The 12,703-nt window shown below is 45.1% G+C and overlaps 1 protein-coding gene across 12 annotated transcripts in view; it reads right to left on the bottom strand.

Annotated features, from left to right (window-relative positions):
• Myh11 (myosin heavy chain 11) overlaps positions 1-12,703 on the bottom strand; it is a 94,735-nt gene that overhangs the window by 32,866 nt on the left and 49,166 nt on the right. For all 12 annotated transcript variants that reach the window (XM_087569748.1, XM_087569749.1, NM_001429929.1 and 9 more), the window contains 6 exons: positions 11,867-12,040; positions 9,750-9,864; positions 6,612-6,805; positions 4,126-4,247; positions 3,965-4,034; positions 3,645-3,805 (listed from right to left, as the gene is read on the bottom strand). In XM_087569748.1, coding sequence (XP_087425874.1) covers positions 3,645-3,805; positions 3,965-4,034; positions 4,126-4,247; positions 6,612-6,805; positions 9,750-9,864; positions 11,867-12,040 — 836 coding nt within the window. The remainder of the gene's footprint in view (positions 1-3,644; positions 3,806-3,964; positions 4,035-4,125; positions 4,248-6,611; positions 6,806-9,749; positions 9,865-11,866; positions 12,041-12,703) is intronic.

The raw sequence follows: 12,703 nt of genomic DNA, 5'->3' as shown, positions 1-12,703 counted from the left end.
AGACCCAAATAATATAAAGTACCTCGGTGTGACTTTAACCAAGCAAGTAAAAGATTTGTACAATAAGAACTTCAAGACACTGAGGAAAGAAATTGAAGAAGACCTCAGAAGATGGAAAGATCTCCCATGCTCATGGATTGGCAGGATTAATATAGTAAAAATGGCCATTTTAGCAAAAGCAATCTACAGATTCAATGCAATCCCCATCAAAATACCAATCCAATTCTTCAAAGAGTTAGACAGAACAATTTGCAAATTCATCTGGAATAACAAAAAACCCAGGATAGCTAAAGCTATCCTCAACAATAAAAGGACTTCAGGGGGAATCACTATCCCTGAACTCAAGCAGTATTACAGAGCAATAGTGATAAAAACTGCATGGTATTGGTACAGAGACAGACAGATAGACCAATGGAATAGAATTGAAGACCCAGAAATGAACCCACACGCCTATGGTCACTTGATTTTTGACAAAGGAGCCAAAACCATCAAATGGAAAAAAGATAACATTTTCAGCAAATGGTGCTGGTTCAACTGGAGGTCAACATGTAGAAGAATGCAGATTGATCCATGCTTATCACCCTGTACAAAGCTTAAGTCCAAGTGGATCAAGGACCTCCACATCAAACCAGACACACTCAAACTAATAGAAGAAAAACTAGGGAAGCATCTGGAACACATGGGCACTGGAAAAAATTTCCTGAACAAAACACCAATGGCTTACGCTCTAAGATCAAGAATCGACAAATGGGATCTCATAAAACTGCAAAGCTTCTGTAAGGCAAAGGACACTGTGGTTAGGACAAAACGGCAACCAACAGATTGGGAAAAGATCTTTACCAATCCTACAACAGATAGAGGCCTTATATCCAAAATATACAAAGAACTCAAGAAGTTAGACCGCAGGGAAACAAATAACCCTATTAAAAAATGGGGTTCAGAGCTAAACAAAGAATTCACAGCTGAGGAATGCCGAATGGCTGAGAAACACCTAAAGAAATGTTCAACATCTTTAGTCATAAGGGAAATGCAAATCAAAACAACCCTGAGATTTCACCTCACACCAGTGAGAATGGCTAAGATCAAAAACTCAGGTGACAGCAGATGCTGGCGAGGATGTGGAGAAAGAGGAACACTCCTCCATTGTTGGTGGGATTGCAGACTGGTACAACCATTCTGGAAATCAGTCTGGAGGTTCCTCAGAAAATTGGACATTGAACTGCCTGAGGATCCAGCTATACCTCTCTTGGGCATATACCCAAAAGATGCCTCAACATATAAAAGAGACACGTGCTCCACTATGTTCATCGCAGCCTTATTTATAATAGCCAGAAACTGGAAAGAACCCAGATGCCCTTCAACAGAGGAATGGATACAGAAAATGTGGTACATCTACACAATGGAATATTACTCAGCTATCAAAAACAACGAGTTTATGAAATTCGTAGGCAAATGGTTGGAACTGGAAAATATCATCCTGAGTGAGCTAACCCAATCACAGAAAGACATACATGGTATGCACTCATTGATAAGTGGCTATTAGCCCAAATGCTTGAATTACCCTAGATCCCTAGAACAAACGAAACTCAAGACGGATGATCAAAATGTGAATGCTTCACTCCTTCTTTAAATGAGGAAAAAGAATACCCTTGGCAGGGAAGGGAGAGGCAAAGATTAAAACAGAGACTGAAGGAACACCCATTCAGAGCCTGCCCCACATGTGGCCCATACATATACAGCCACCCAATTAGACAAGATGGATGAAGCAAAGAAGTGCAGACTGACAGGAGCCGGATGTAGATCGCTCCTGAGAGACACAGCCAGAATACAGCAAATACAGAGGCGAATGCCAGCAGCAAACCACTGAACTGAGAATAGGACCCCCGTTGAAGGAATCAGAGAAAGAACTGGAAGAGCTTGAAGGGGCTCGAGACCCCATATGTACAACAATGCCAAGCAACCAGAGCTTTCAGGGACTAAGCCACTACCTAAAGACTATACATGGACTGACCCTGGACTCTGACCTCATAGGTAGCAATGAATATCCTAGTAAGAGCACCAGTGGAAGGGGAAGCCCTGGGTCCTGCTAAGACTGAACCCCCAGTGAACTAGACTGTGGGGGGGAGGGCGGCAATGGGGGGAGGGTTGGGAGGGGAACACCCATAAGGAAGGGGAGGGGGGAGGGGGGTGTTTGCCCGGAAACCGGGAAAGGGAATAACACTTGAAATGTATATAAGAAATACTCAAGTTAATAAAATAAATAAATAAATAAAATTATAGAATAAGCTGGTGGTGGTGGTACAGACTTTAGTCCCAACACTCAGGAGGCAGAGGCAGAGGCAGAGGTAGAGGCAGAGGCAGAGGCAGAGGCAGAGGCAGAGGCAGAGGCAGAGGTAGAGGCAGGCTGATCTCTGTGGGTTCTAGGCCAGCCTGGTCTACAGAGTGAGTTCCAGGACAGCCAAGGCTACACAGAGAATCCCTGTCTTGAAAAACAAACAACAGTAACAACAAAAAAGGAAGGAAGAAAAGAAGGAAGAGAGAAAAGAGAAAAAAGAAAAGAAAGAACTACAGAATGATGATGTAATCCTATTACGCCACAGTAGCTGATATACTGGCTGTGGGTACATTTAAGAAAACCCATTATTATTAAGACAGCTAATTATTTTGAGAACTTTAATGATGACAACAGAGAACTTAATTATAACATTTAACAAATTAGGTCTGCTGTTGTACTAAGGGTGCCCCAATATCTGGCCTTAACCATATTGAGTCTCTCTGATAATCAGCTTGACCCAATCAGGGCTCTTTAGATGTGGGGTGGGCTGCTCTTGGTGCTAGCACACACTCCAGGTGCTAGCACCCTGAAGGATCTCTCTGGGGTGTCTTTCTTTGAGGAGCCTGAATCTTCACCTAGACACCAATCAGAACAGACAGAGCATTGAGCCTTCTGATGTCCTACTGTAGTAATCCTAGTTGGACATGGGGCTAGAGATACAGCCACAGAATCTTTCCTCTGAAACTCTAAGACTTCTGAAATGAAAACCAGCCACATTTCCTATACATTATTTCATTGACTCCCCTTTAACAATTTCTTGAGGTAGAAATGACTGCTCTCAGGAAAAATCTGAACATATTAGATGAGAAACTGAGAATAAGAGCCCAGGTCCACCTTCTCCTACTACTGGATGAGTTACCTCTCCAGCTTTAATATGAGGGGATGTGCCTAGTCTTATTGCATGCCATGTTTGGTTGATATGCCCGGGAGACCTGCCATTTTCTAAAGGGAAATGGAAGAAGAGTGAATGGAAGGAGGGCAGGTGGTGGGAAGGGATTGGGAAGAAAAGAGGAGGAGAAAAGTGCAGTAAAGATGCAATATATGAAAGAATAAACAAAAGCCCGTATCTAAAACTCTCAAGCCCATTGGCTGTTATTCTGTCCCTCTTACATCTCTAACCAGTATGTGCACTTCAGTCGGATGCTTCCTTTTCCTCTCAGGCAGAAGCTGCTAATTAAGGACACATCTTAAGAGAGATGGTTTCTTGGAATCAGGGAGTCTCAGTACAGGGCTGGAAATCTCCTTCTCTGGACTTATGTTTCTACTATGAATTTGCAGTAAGTTTTACGATATAGGAAACTGTATTTACTTTCTGGCCAGGTAGCCACGACACATTGCCTGGAAAGCCATGATGACATCAGTAATCTTCAGGTCTCGTTCTTCCTCTAGGTGGGCCAGGACTCCCGTACGAAAGAAGATTTTGCTCTGCCCAATCCTGTACAGATTGGGGTCAAGTTCAAGGGCTTTGATCTGAGGAGAGAGGAAGAAGAGTTGCCATTTCCAACTGGGCCATTTACTCAGTGGTGACATGTATTTAAGAGTCATCCCACCCAGATCAGCAACTGACACTATGATCTACAGCAGGGAGGTCACAGTTGGATCTTTGGGAGGGCTCAGGCTTAAGCTCACCATGAGAATGCAGGCTTGCTTTCCGTCCATGAAGCCTTTGGGGATGGCGTTCGCTGCCAGGATCTCGTAGCTTAAAACACAGGGCAGAAGTCACCCAACATATCTCCATCATTTGTGCTCTCTCCAAGGCTAGCTCCACTGTCCCACCCCAGCAGGCTCACCGTTGCCGGAACTCTTGGAAGACAATCCTGTTGGGGAAGCCCTGACGGCAGATGCGGATGCCTTCCAACACACCATTGCACCGCAGCTGCTCCAGAACTAGAAATGCATCCAGCTTGCCAGACTGTGGGAAGAGGCCAGTGATCAATGGAGGAGCCCTGCCAGAAAGCATACCTGGCAGTCTGTAGGGTCTTAACAGGGTTTAGCTGAGGGACAGTGTGCATTATTACCAGTGTGGGTTTTCACAATTTGGCACTATTTTTCTTATAATCTCCATTGTGTTTGGTGGTGCCAATATCCCTGGCTAAAAGCTGAAGCTGTTATTCCCTCACTACCCTCTCCCTTACTTCTGGGCCATCACCACCCTTAGCTCTTGCCTCCCATGTCTTCCCCAGTAAGTTTCTTTAAAAAAAACAAACAAAAATATAAACAAAAACAGATGTGGTGTACATATGTATACATTCATGTTTTTGCATGTCTACAAGAGCACACATGTTCAAACGTGTATGTGTACATGATGTGTGTGATGCATGTACATATGTAAAATGTGCTTGTGGATGTGATGTGGATGTGCATTGTGTGATGTCTGTATGTTCATATGTTTTTGTACACATTTGGATGCACAAAATTGGTGTCAGACATAATTCTCAATCACTCTTCTAGCTTATTCATTAACTCATTCATTCACTCACTCAAATTCAAAGGTCTCCAGTACCATTAGTTTCTTGGCTGGAATTCTGGGGATTCCCTGTCTCTGTCTTTTGAGATTAAAGTTACAAGTGGGCTACCATACCCACCTAGTATTTATGTGGGCTTCCGGGGTTCCAAGTCCCACTTGTGTGGCAAGAACTTTAAATGATTAAGGCATCTCCCCAGCCTACTTTTTTAGGCCATTGTCTGTCTCCTCTGCCCAGACAAGTGCACCTTCTAACTTGATCATTTCCCCTCAGCCCTGACTGCCTCCTCTAACTCATTTGGTCGAAAAGATAATTTTGCTCATGACCTACTGCTTAAACTCCTTCAAGTAGTTTCCTACAGACAGGATGCCAATCTCCAGCTATCATAAAAGGAACTCCATAAGCTATTATAGTCCCATCCCTATTTAATACCTTTTTGTATTCATATGAAACAAAGTATCTGAGAGGATACCTCCATCCATCAAGTGCCTGCCTTGTAAGCATGAGACCCAGAAGAGTTCAATTCATGCAGCCCATGGAAGAAGCTGGGCATAGCCTGGGCCTATAATTCTAGAGCTGTAAGAAGGGAGGCAGAGACAGGAGAATTGCAGAAGCTCATAGACCAGCTCAACAGCTCTGCATGGTAAAGCTCCAGGCCAGTAAGAAAGCTGGCCCACACAGAGTGGAAGGCACCTCAGGAGTGATACCAGGGCTTGTGTTCCAACCTCTATAGTACACTGTGTATGTATACCCCACATCCACACATACATGTACACACACAAACACAAACAAAAGCAATACAAAATTACCTAGCTATAGTTTTCTTGCCTAGACTTAATTTCTCACCTCTATGCATTTTCTTATCGAGATCTTGGCTTAAAACTCATACCCCACTATGCAGTTCACCAGGTTGATGATACCCATGCCTTTTTAAATGACATTTATTTATTTATGTTGTATATGGGGTAAGTATGGGCACAGCTATGCCATAGTACATATGTGAAGGTCAGAGGACATCCTGCTGCAGTCAGTTTTTCCTTCTATTATGTGGGTCTCAGGGATGGAACTCAGGTTTAGCCTTGGCAGCAAGAGCCTTTACCCATTGAGCTATCTCTCCAGACCATCTACCCATTCTTAAAGTTCTTGAGGCAGAGATAGCTAGCCCAGATTTTTTGCTATTTTCCAAATTTACCATCGTGTTTCTAGCCTATGTGTCAAGGTCCCTGTGATCTCTCATAACCTCAGCATCAATGACATTTTTGGGCCCACTAATTCTCTGTTGTGGGAACATACTGAGCTGTCCCTCAACTTTCCTGGTCTCTCTCTACTAGATGTTGTAGCAATCCTCTTCCCATTGTGACAAGCAAATGTGTTTCCAGTGATTTCTTCAACACTGTGTGGCAGCTTGGCATGCATTTACTGGAAGAGTGGAAGGATTGGTGGCCTCACACCTCATGCTTCTAACTGGCTGAACATTCTCTGGAAAGATTCCCCTCATTCTTCCCTCCCTCTCTCTTTTGTTCTCTCCCTCCCTCCTTTGTCCTCTCCCTCCCTCTATCCCTTCTTTCCTTCCTTGCTGTCCTTTGCTTTCAGGCATGAGGAATAGGCCCAAATCCAGATAACTTTCCAGGTGCAGGACTTCCTTGAGGACACTCAGGGCAGGAACCAAGGTCAGACCTCTCTTTCTGCCTGTCTACCTCATTGGTGTACCTTGCTGTCTCCCCGGTTCCTCTCTATAGATCCCCCCCCCCATGCCACACCATGCCAGCACTATCCCATAGGCAGGAGGCCCAGGTTAGGACATGCCTCACCCTCTTTTCATGGTTGGGGATGATGCAGCGCACAAAGTTAGGCGTGGTGTTGCGCAGTGTGGTCATCAGCTTCCCCAGCTGCTCTTTGTAGAGCTGGCCCACGGTGCGGAACATGCCCTTTTTGGTCTTGGAGGCACTGGGCAGTGAGCTCTCAGTCATCTTGGCCATCTGGTCCAACCCCACAATGCGGTCCACTGTGGGGTACATGAAGGGTGACATCAGCTTCTAGGATCTGCCACAAGCCAGAGGACTGAGCTGTGAAGATGGTGATCAAGGCGGGCATTTTGTATGGGTGATACTGTATGGGAAATGACAGATCCCATCTGGAGTACCATCCCCTATCTTTCCCTCTGGTGGTCAGTGTTTCTACTGCTAGCAGAGTCAGAGCTGGGAAAATAGCCTCTAAGTAGTATTAGGCATCCTTGAGGGCACCTGAGTGGCAGGATAAGCCAATGTCCTCTGTTCCTGTCACAGAAAACAAAGGAGTCAGTATCATTCTTGGTATTAAGTCACTGGTAGCCTGGCACCATGGTCTGAGTTCAGTTTCTCTCTCTCTCTCTCTCTCTCTCTCTCTCTCTCTCTCTCTCTCTCTCTCTCTCTCAGATTTATTTATTATATATAAGTGCATTGTAGCTATTTTTTTCTTTTCTTTTTTTTTTCTTTTTTCTTTTTTTCAGAGCTGGAGACTGAACTCAGGGCCTTGCGCTTGCAAGGCAAGCGCTCTACCACTGAGCCAAATCCCCAACCCTGCATTGTAGCTATTATCAGACACACCAGAAGAGGGGCATCAGATCTCACTACAGATGGTTGTGAGTCACCATGTGGTTGCTGAGATTTGAACTCAGGACCTCTAGAAGAGTAGCCAGTGCTCTTAACCACCAAGCTATCTCTCCGTTCCAGTTTCCCTTTCTTAATGGTAGTGATAGCAGTATCTAACTGCTAAGGATGCAATGTGGACACAAGGCAGAGAGCTCTCAGCTCCACAGTAGCCTTCAATTCTTCCTTTATCCCCAGAGATTTCCTGAGAACTGACTGTGTCTGGGCCCCAAGCACTTACCAAAGACCCTGGCCATTTCTCCCCAGAGGTTACTGATCTATAACAGGAGGCAGACAATGAAGTGTACTATATCAGGTGGTGAGCTCTGGTTAGAAAAATCAAGGATAAAGGGAGGAGGAGAAGAAAGGAGCAAAAAAGAAGAGAGAAAGGATGGGACAAGAGGAGAAGGAAGAGTGACAGGGAAAAGAGGAATGTCCGTCTGAAAAGGTGATCTCTGAGAAGTTACAGAAAAGTGGGAGGTATGGTGGCCTACCATCTGTCTGTGCAGACACAGTTATCCAATGAAAGGGCATTCTAGTTAGAAGATACAGCAAGTGCTCTGAGGAGGAACTGGGCACACTGGTAAGTGCTCGATAGAGCAGGCATTAGTGGGTAATCTCAGCACAGGGGAGCTTCTGCTTTGGGCAGGTGGCCTGACACATAGCCATAGTCTTTCCATGCCTTCTCGAGGATGGAATGAGAATCTTCAAGAGTCCAGCAGGTGCTACCATCACGCCCAGTTGACACTGCACTAGCTGGGACCCAGCTCTAGCCTCAGCCTGTGATTTAATACGGGGGCCCTGGTGCAAGGCTGAGAACCACTAGTAAGAGCAATTTCATGCAATTCCTAGGGCAAGTGAGATGTGATATTGACCCAGTTTACAAATAAGGATGTCTGGGTGGCGGGCTGTGAAAGGTATCCTGGTTCCTAGTTGAGATAAGGTTGAAGCCTGGTGACTCTGAAAGGGACAGTAGGCGTTTCCCTAAACTACTAGGAGGCCAGGCACATAGCTACAGCCCCACCCCAAGAGGCCCCTGTAGAGAGGCTTGTGATCATCAGTTAGTAGAATCAGGACCATGCCCTCCTACGTGTAGATGAAGTGTTCCCAAGATCTCAGGCCAAGCCAATAGGAAGTACCTGCTGTCAGACCCTGACCCACCCCAAAAGTGTATATAAGAATCCTATCCAGAAGGATTAAAGGTATATGAGAACTACTCCGTAGTCTGAGAGCTCTGTCATAAGAACTATAACACTGCCACTTGGGAAAGAGATCTGCTCTCCTGAAATCACTGCTAGACGCTCCCCTGCACCCCTCATTCGCTTGCCAGCCAGCCCCCTGCTTAGGGCAACTGAAGTGGCTGTGGCAGCAGCAGAGTTAGTGGAAGTGGTTGCCCTTCCCTGTTCAAGTTCTCTCCCTTTTGTCTGAATCCTCATACCTGGCTGGGCCAGAGATCTCCATGGAAAGACTTCAGTATGAAGGTCAAAAGACATCCAAGCTCAACAAAGTTAGTCAACATGTCCAAGGTCATACTGATACATGGCAGATACAAAAAGAGTCTGTGATGTGCATCCTTTTGATTTCAGAAGGGGACTGGACTGCTCTATCATGCCCAGTTACACCACTTCCTTAACTGTGAACCAGAACCTTCTCCATGAATCCAGGAATGGGATGGGGAAACTTAGTGTCCCTTCTTTAAGAAGAGGCTATAAACTGAATTTTCCAGAAAAGGGGCAGATCTATTTTAAAGATTCTACAAGGCTGACAGATTAGTTAACAATGGAGATTTGGAATGTTGCAGATTCAGAGCCAAATCATCTTGGGCTATCTTTAGCTCCTAATGACCATTTATTGTCTGCATCCATGCCTGACCTAATATTAATCTGACTATCATATGAAACCTTTGGGGCTGTATTAACAGACTACCAACTTCCATTGGCCCCAAAGCTAAGGATATTATTAGGTCCCCACCAGAGACTTTAAAAGATTGCCTTGATTTACGACTTCCTTTTGTTCTAGGACATTAAAGTCTCATAAAACCGTTTTCACATTGAGACACGCCATTTGGGATATCCTGAACCTGACTTCTCCATCCACAGTCACTCCCACTCAGCTAAGGATAAGCTCGTACTTTCTATAAAGAGAGAATTGTGTTTGTATGAACAAACCTGTCTTGATGGGATAGCATGGGCATGTGACAGCCTGGTCCTTTCCCTGTTCCCACTTGAGGCCTTCCACTCTGGGGCAGATATATAAGCAGGAAGTAGGTCTGAGGTATTCAGCCTTCTGGCATAAAGCTGTGTCAGGGCAAGAGGCGCTTACCATCCTTCCACAGGTCGGCCACAAACTTGTCCGAGGAGGCATTGAGGAGTGAGGTCACATTATCATTTAGCGGGTCCATGTTCTTGGTCAGCCACGCACTTGCATTATAGTCCACCTGCCAAAAGCCACCCTGCCATTGAGGCTCCCTGGATCAGAACCCACTGCAAAGCCCAAATCCTCCCATATTGCTCTCACACCTGTAGATATCAGATGAGAAATGACATTTTTGAGGCTGCCACCAATATTAAGGAAGAAACCAGTAGATCAGAATCTTCAGGGGTCCTATAGAGATGCCATACTGGACATCTACCAAAGGTAAGTTAGTGCCAGAAAAACCTCTGCTTGTTCCACAGCCTCCGAGATGATCCACCTTCTGCCAGAGTCTCACACTTAGCCCCAGAAATGACCAAGGAAGCTAATGGTGACAAAAGCCATTCTAGATACCCCATGTTCCCCCTATTCATTCTTAAATGGAGCACAGGGCTTCCCCCACTGTCTGATGAATATGATTCTTAAAGCTAAGGCTTTACTGCACTGTAGTTCATTATAGTACCAGGGATTGGCCCTGGGATATCAAGCAGGTCTATGCTCTAGTTTGTTTTCTGTTGCTATTGCTAAACACCTTCTAAGGAAGGGAAGGCCTGTGTGGCTCAGGATTCCAAGCTGTGGCCCATCTTCAAGAACAGTCAGGGCAGGGACTCAAAGCATCATATCCAGAGAAGGGCCCTGAAAAGCAAAGTGCCCATGCCACCTGCTCTGCTTCTAGCTTTCTCCTGTCATGTATGAGGTGGTACCACCCACATTCAGGGTAGTCTCTGCCCATTCATTAATAATCAACATAATTATTTCCATCCCAACAGGCCCATGGACCAACCTGACCTAGGTAATTTCTCGGTTGAGACTCTCTTCCAGATGTTTCAAGATTTGAGACTAACCTTCATAGTAGGCAAGTGTTCTGCACTGAGCTATATCCTTAGCCTGTTAGCTTGGAGGTTTTGATACATGGATATATATGGAAATGGACACTGGAGGGTTTTGAAATTCCTGAATTGCTCAATGCCAATCTTTAATGACCATGACTATAACTCAGAGTGAACTGACAGCATGGATCTCGTGGGTTATGATGGAATGATGATGGAATGTGTGTTGTTATGGTGGTGGCAAAGCCTGATTTTTGAAAAGACTGGACAAAAAAAAAACATGTAGGAGCCTGGGAAAAGTAGGATATGGTTAAAAGAACATAAGCTCCATCAAGCATAGTGTAAAGTAGGAGACAAAAACTTTTTGGCAAAGAGACCAGAGTGTAAATATTTTCAGTTTGGTAGGCTATACAGTCTCTGTCTTGGTTGCTCAACTCTGCTCTTCTAACACCAAAGAAACCATAGATCTTAAGGAAATAAATTGGCCTGACTATGTTCCAATAGAGCTACATCGGTAGAAATAAGAAGAGGGCCAGATGTGGTCCTTGGCCTGCATTCTACCAACCCTTAGTTTGGATGAAGCACTGACTGTTACCATAATGCATTGCGGATACTAGAAGGATGAATAAAATACTTCTGCAAGCCACAACAAGCTGTGGCTTTTTTTTATTTTAATTTTTTTTATTTTATAAGTGTGGATGTTTTGCCTGCATGTGTCTGTGTGCCATGGTTGTGCAGTGCCAGGAGAGGTGAGCTGTGGCATTTCTATGCTATTCAGGACATACTAATATCTAAGATGATGGTGGTGGTGGTGATGATGATGATGATGATCACAACAATGATGATGTCAGCACAGTTCCCCCCAGATGAAGCACAGTGGTAATGTCAGAGGCTCCTGTGAATCTGTAGAAGACTCATTAGTGCCCTTACTCCAGGGGCCTTGCCTTTGTTGGGTTTGCCATGAAGCAAGAAGTATTTGGAGTCTTCCCAGGGAAGAACAGTCTGGACAGCACAGCTGACTTATGTCAGAGATGGTCATTTCCACTCCTGACAGTCACTTAGACAAATCATACAGAGCCCCTGAGAACTACCTTGCCAAGTGTTTGGAGGACACAGCCACTGTCAAAGTTCTCTTGCTGTGAACACCCTCCCAGGTACCTTTGAGACAGAGAACCACCCAAGTCCCCTGACCGATACCTTCCCAGCATAGTGGATGATGGAGAACTCTGTTTTGTCCTTTAGCTGCTTGGGCTTCTGAAATTTGGGGTGATTGCCCTGCTCTGAGCACAGCTTCTCCACAAAAGACTTGTCCGTAGCTTTGGGGAACCAGCATTCTTCATCCAGCAGGGCCAGCACACCAGGAGGGTTGTTCTGGGCATATAGGAAGGCAGAGTCACCACCAGGCAGGAGGACCCCAGGCTCATCAGGAAGGGTCAACCATACATATTCCACACATATTGTCAGGTGTGGTGGCATAGGACTGAAGCCTTGACATGTGAGAGGCAGAAGCAAGGAGAATCAGTTCAATGCTAATTCAGCTACAAACAAGTTCAAGGCCAGGCTGAGTTACGTTGAAGGTTACTCACAGGAGTCCTGCTGGCACTGCTACTGCATTTTGCTTATATCTAAGGTAAATCCATACCCTCTTTCTTCCACATCAAATCTATTAAACCATTACACTCCTGTCAATAGACAGCTTGAGGGATTGGAAGCAAGAACCAAAAGGACACAGTGCTTGCTGATACCCATACTGGGAAATACGCAAAGATTGCATTCTTCTCTCCCAGCTCGAGGGAAAAATGGAACTCAGGGCCTAGAGCCAGCTAGGCAAGCCCTCTACCGTGGATCCTGTTTTATTAGGTTTATTTTGTATCTCAGGTTCCCATATACACTTTGAGACACTATATCCCAGACTGCCAGAACTCACTATCCAGTTAACACTAGTCTCAAACCTGCAGCAATCCTCCTGTCTCAGCCTACCAAGTGCTGGGATTATAGGTGTGAACCACCATACCCAGTTAAGATTATACAAGA

This window comes from Rattus norvegicus, chromosome 10, assembly GCF_021556685.1.
Source record: "Rattus norvegicus strain SHRSP/BbbUtx chromosome 10, alternate assembly SHRSP_T2T, whole genome shotgun sequence".
In the NCBI taxonomy this organism is placed as follows: domain Eukaryota; kingdom Metazoa; phylum Chordata; class Mammalia; order Rodentia; family Muridae; genus Rattus; species Rattus norvegicus.
The sequence above is the reverse complement of the archived record's forward strand: the minus strand, read 5'-3'. Positions and strand labels throughout refer to the sequence as shown.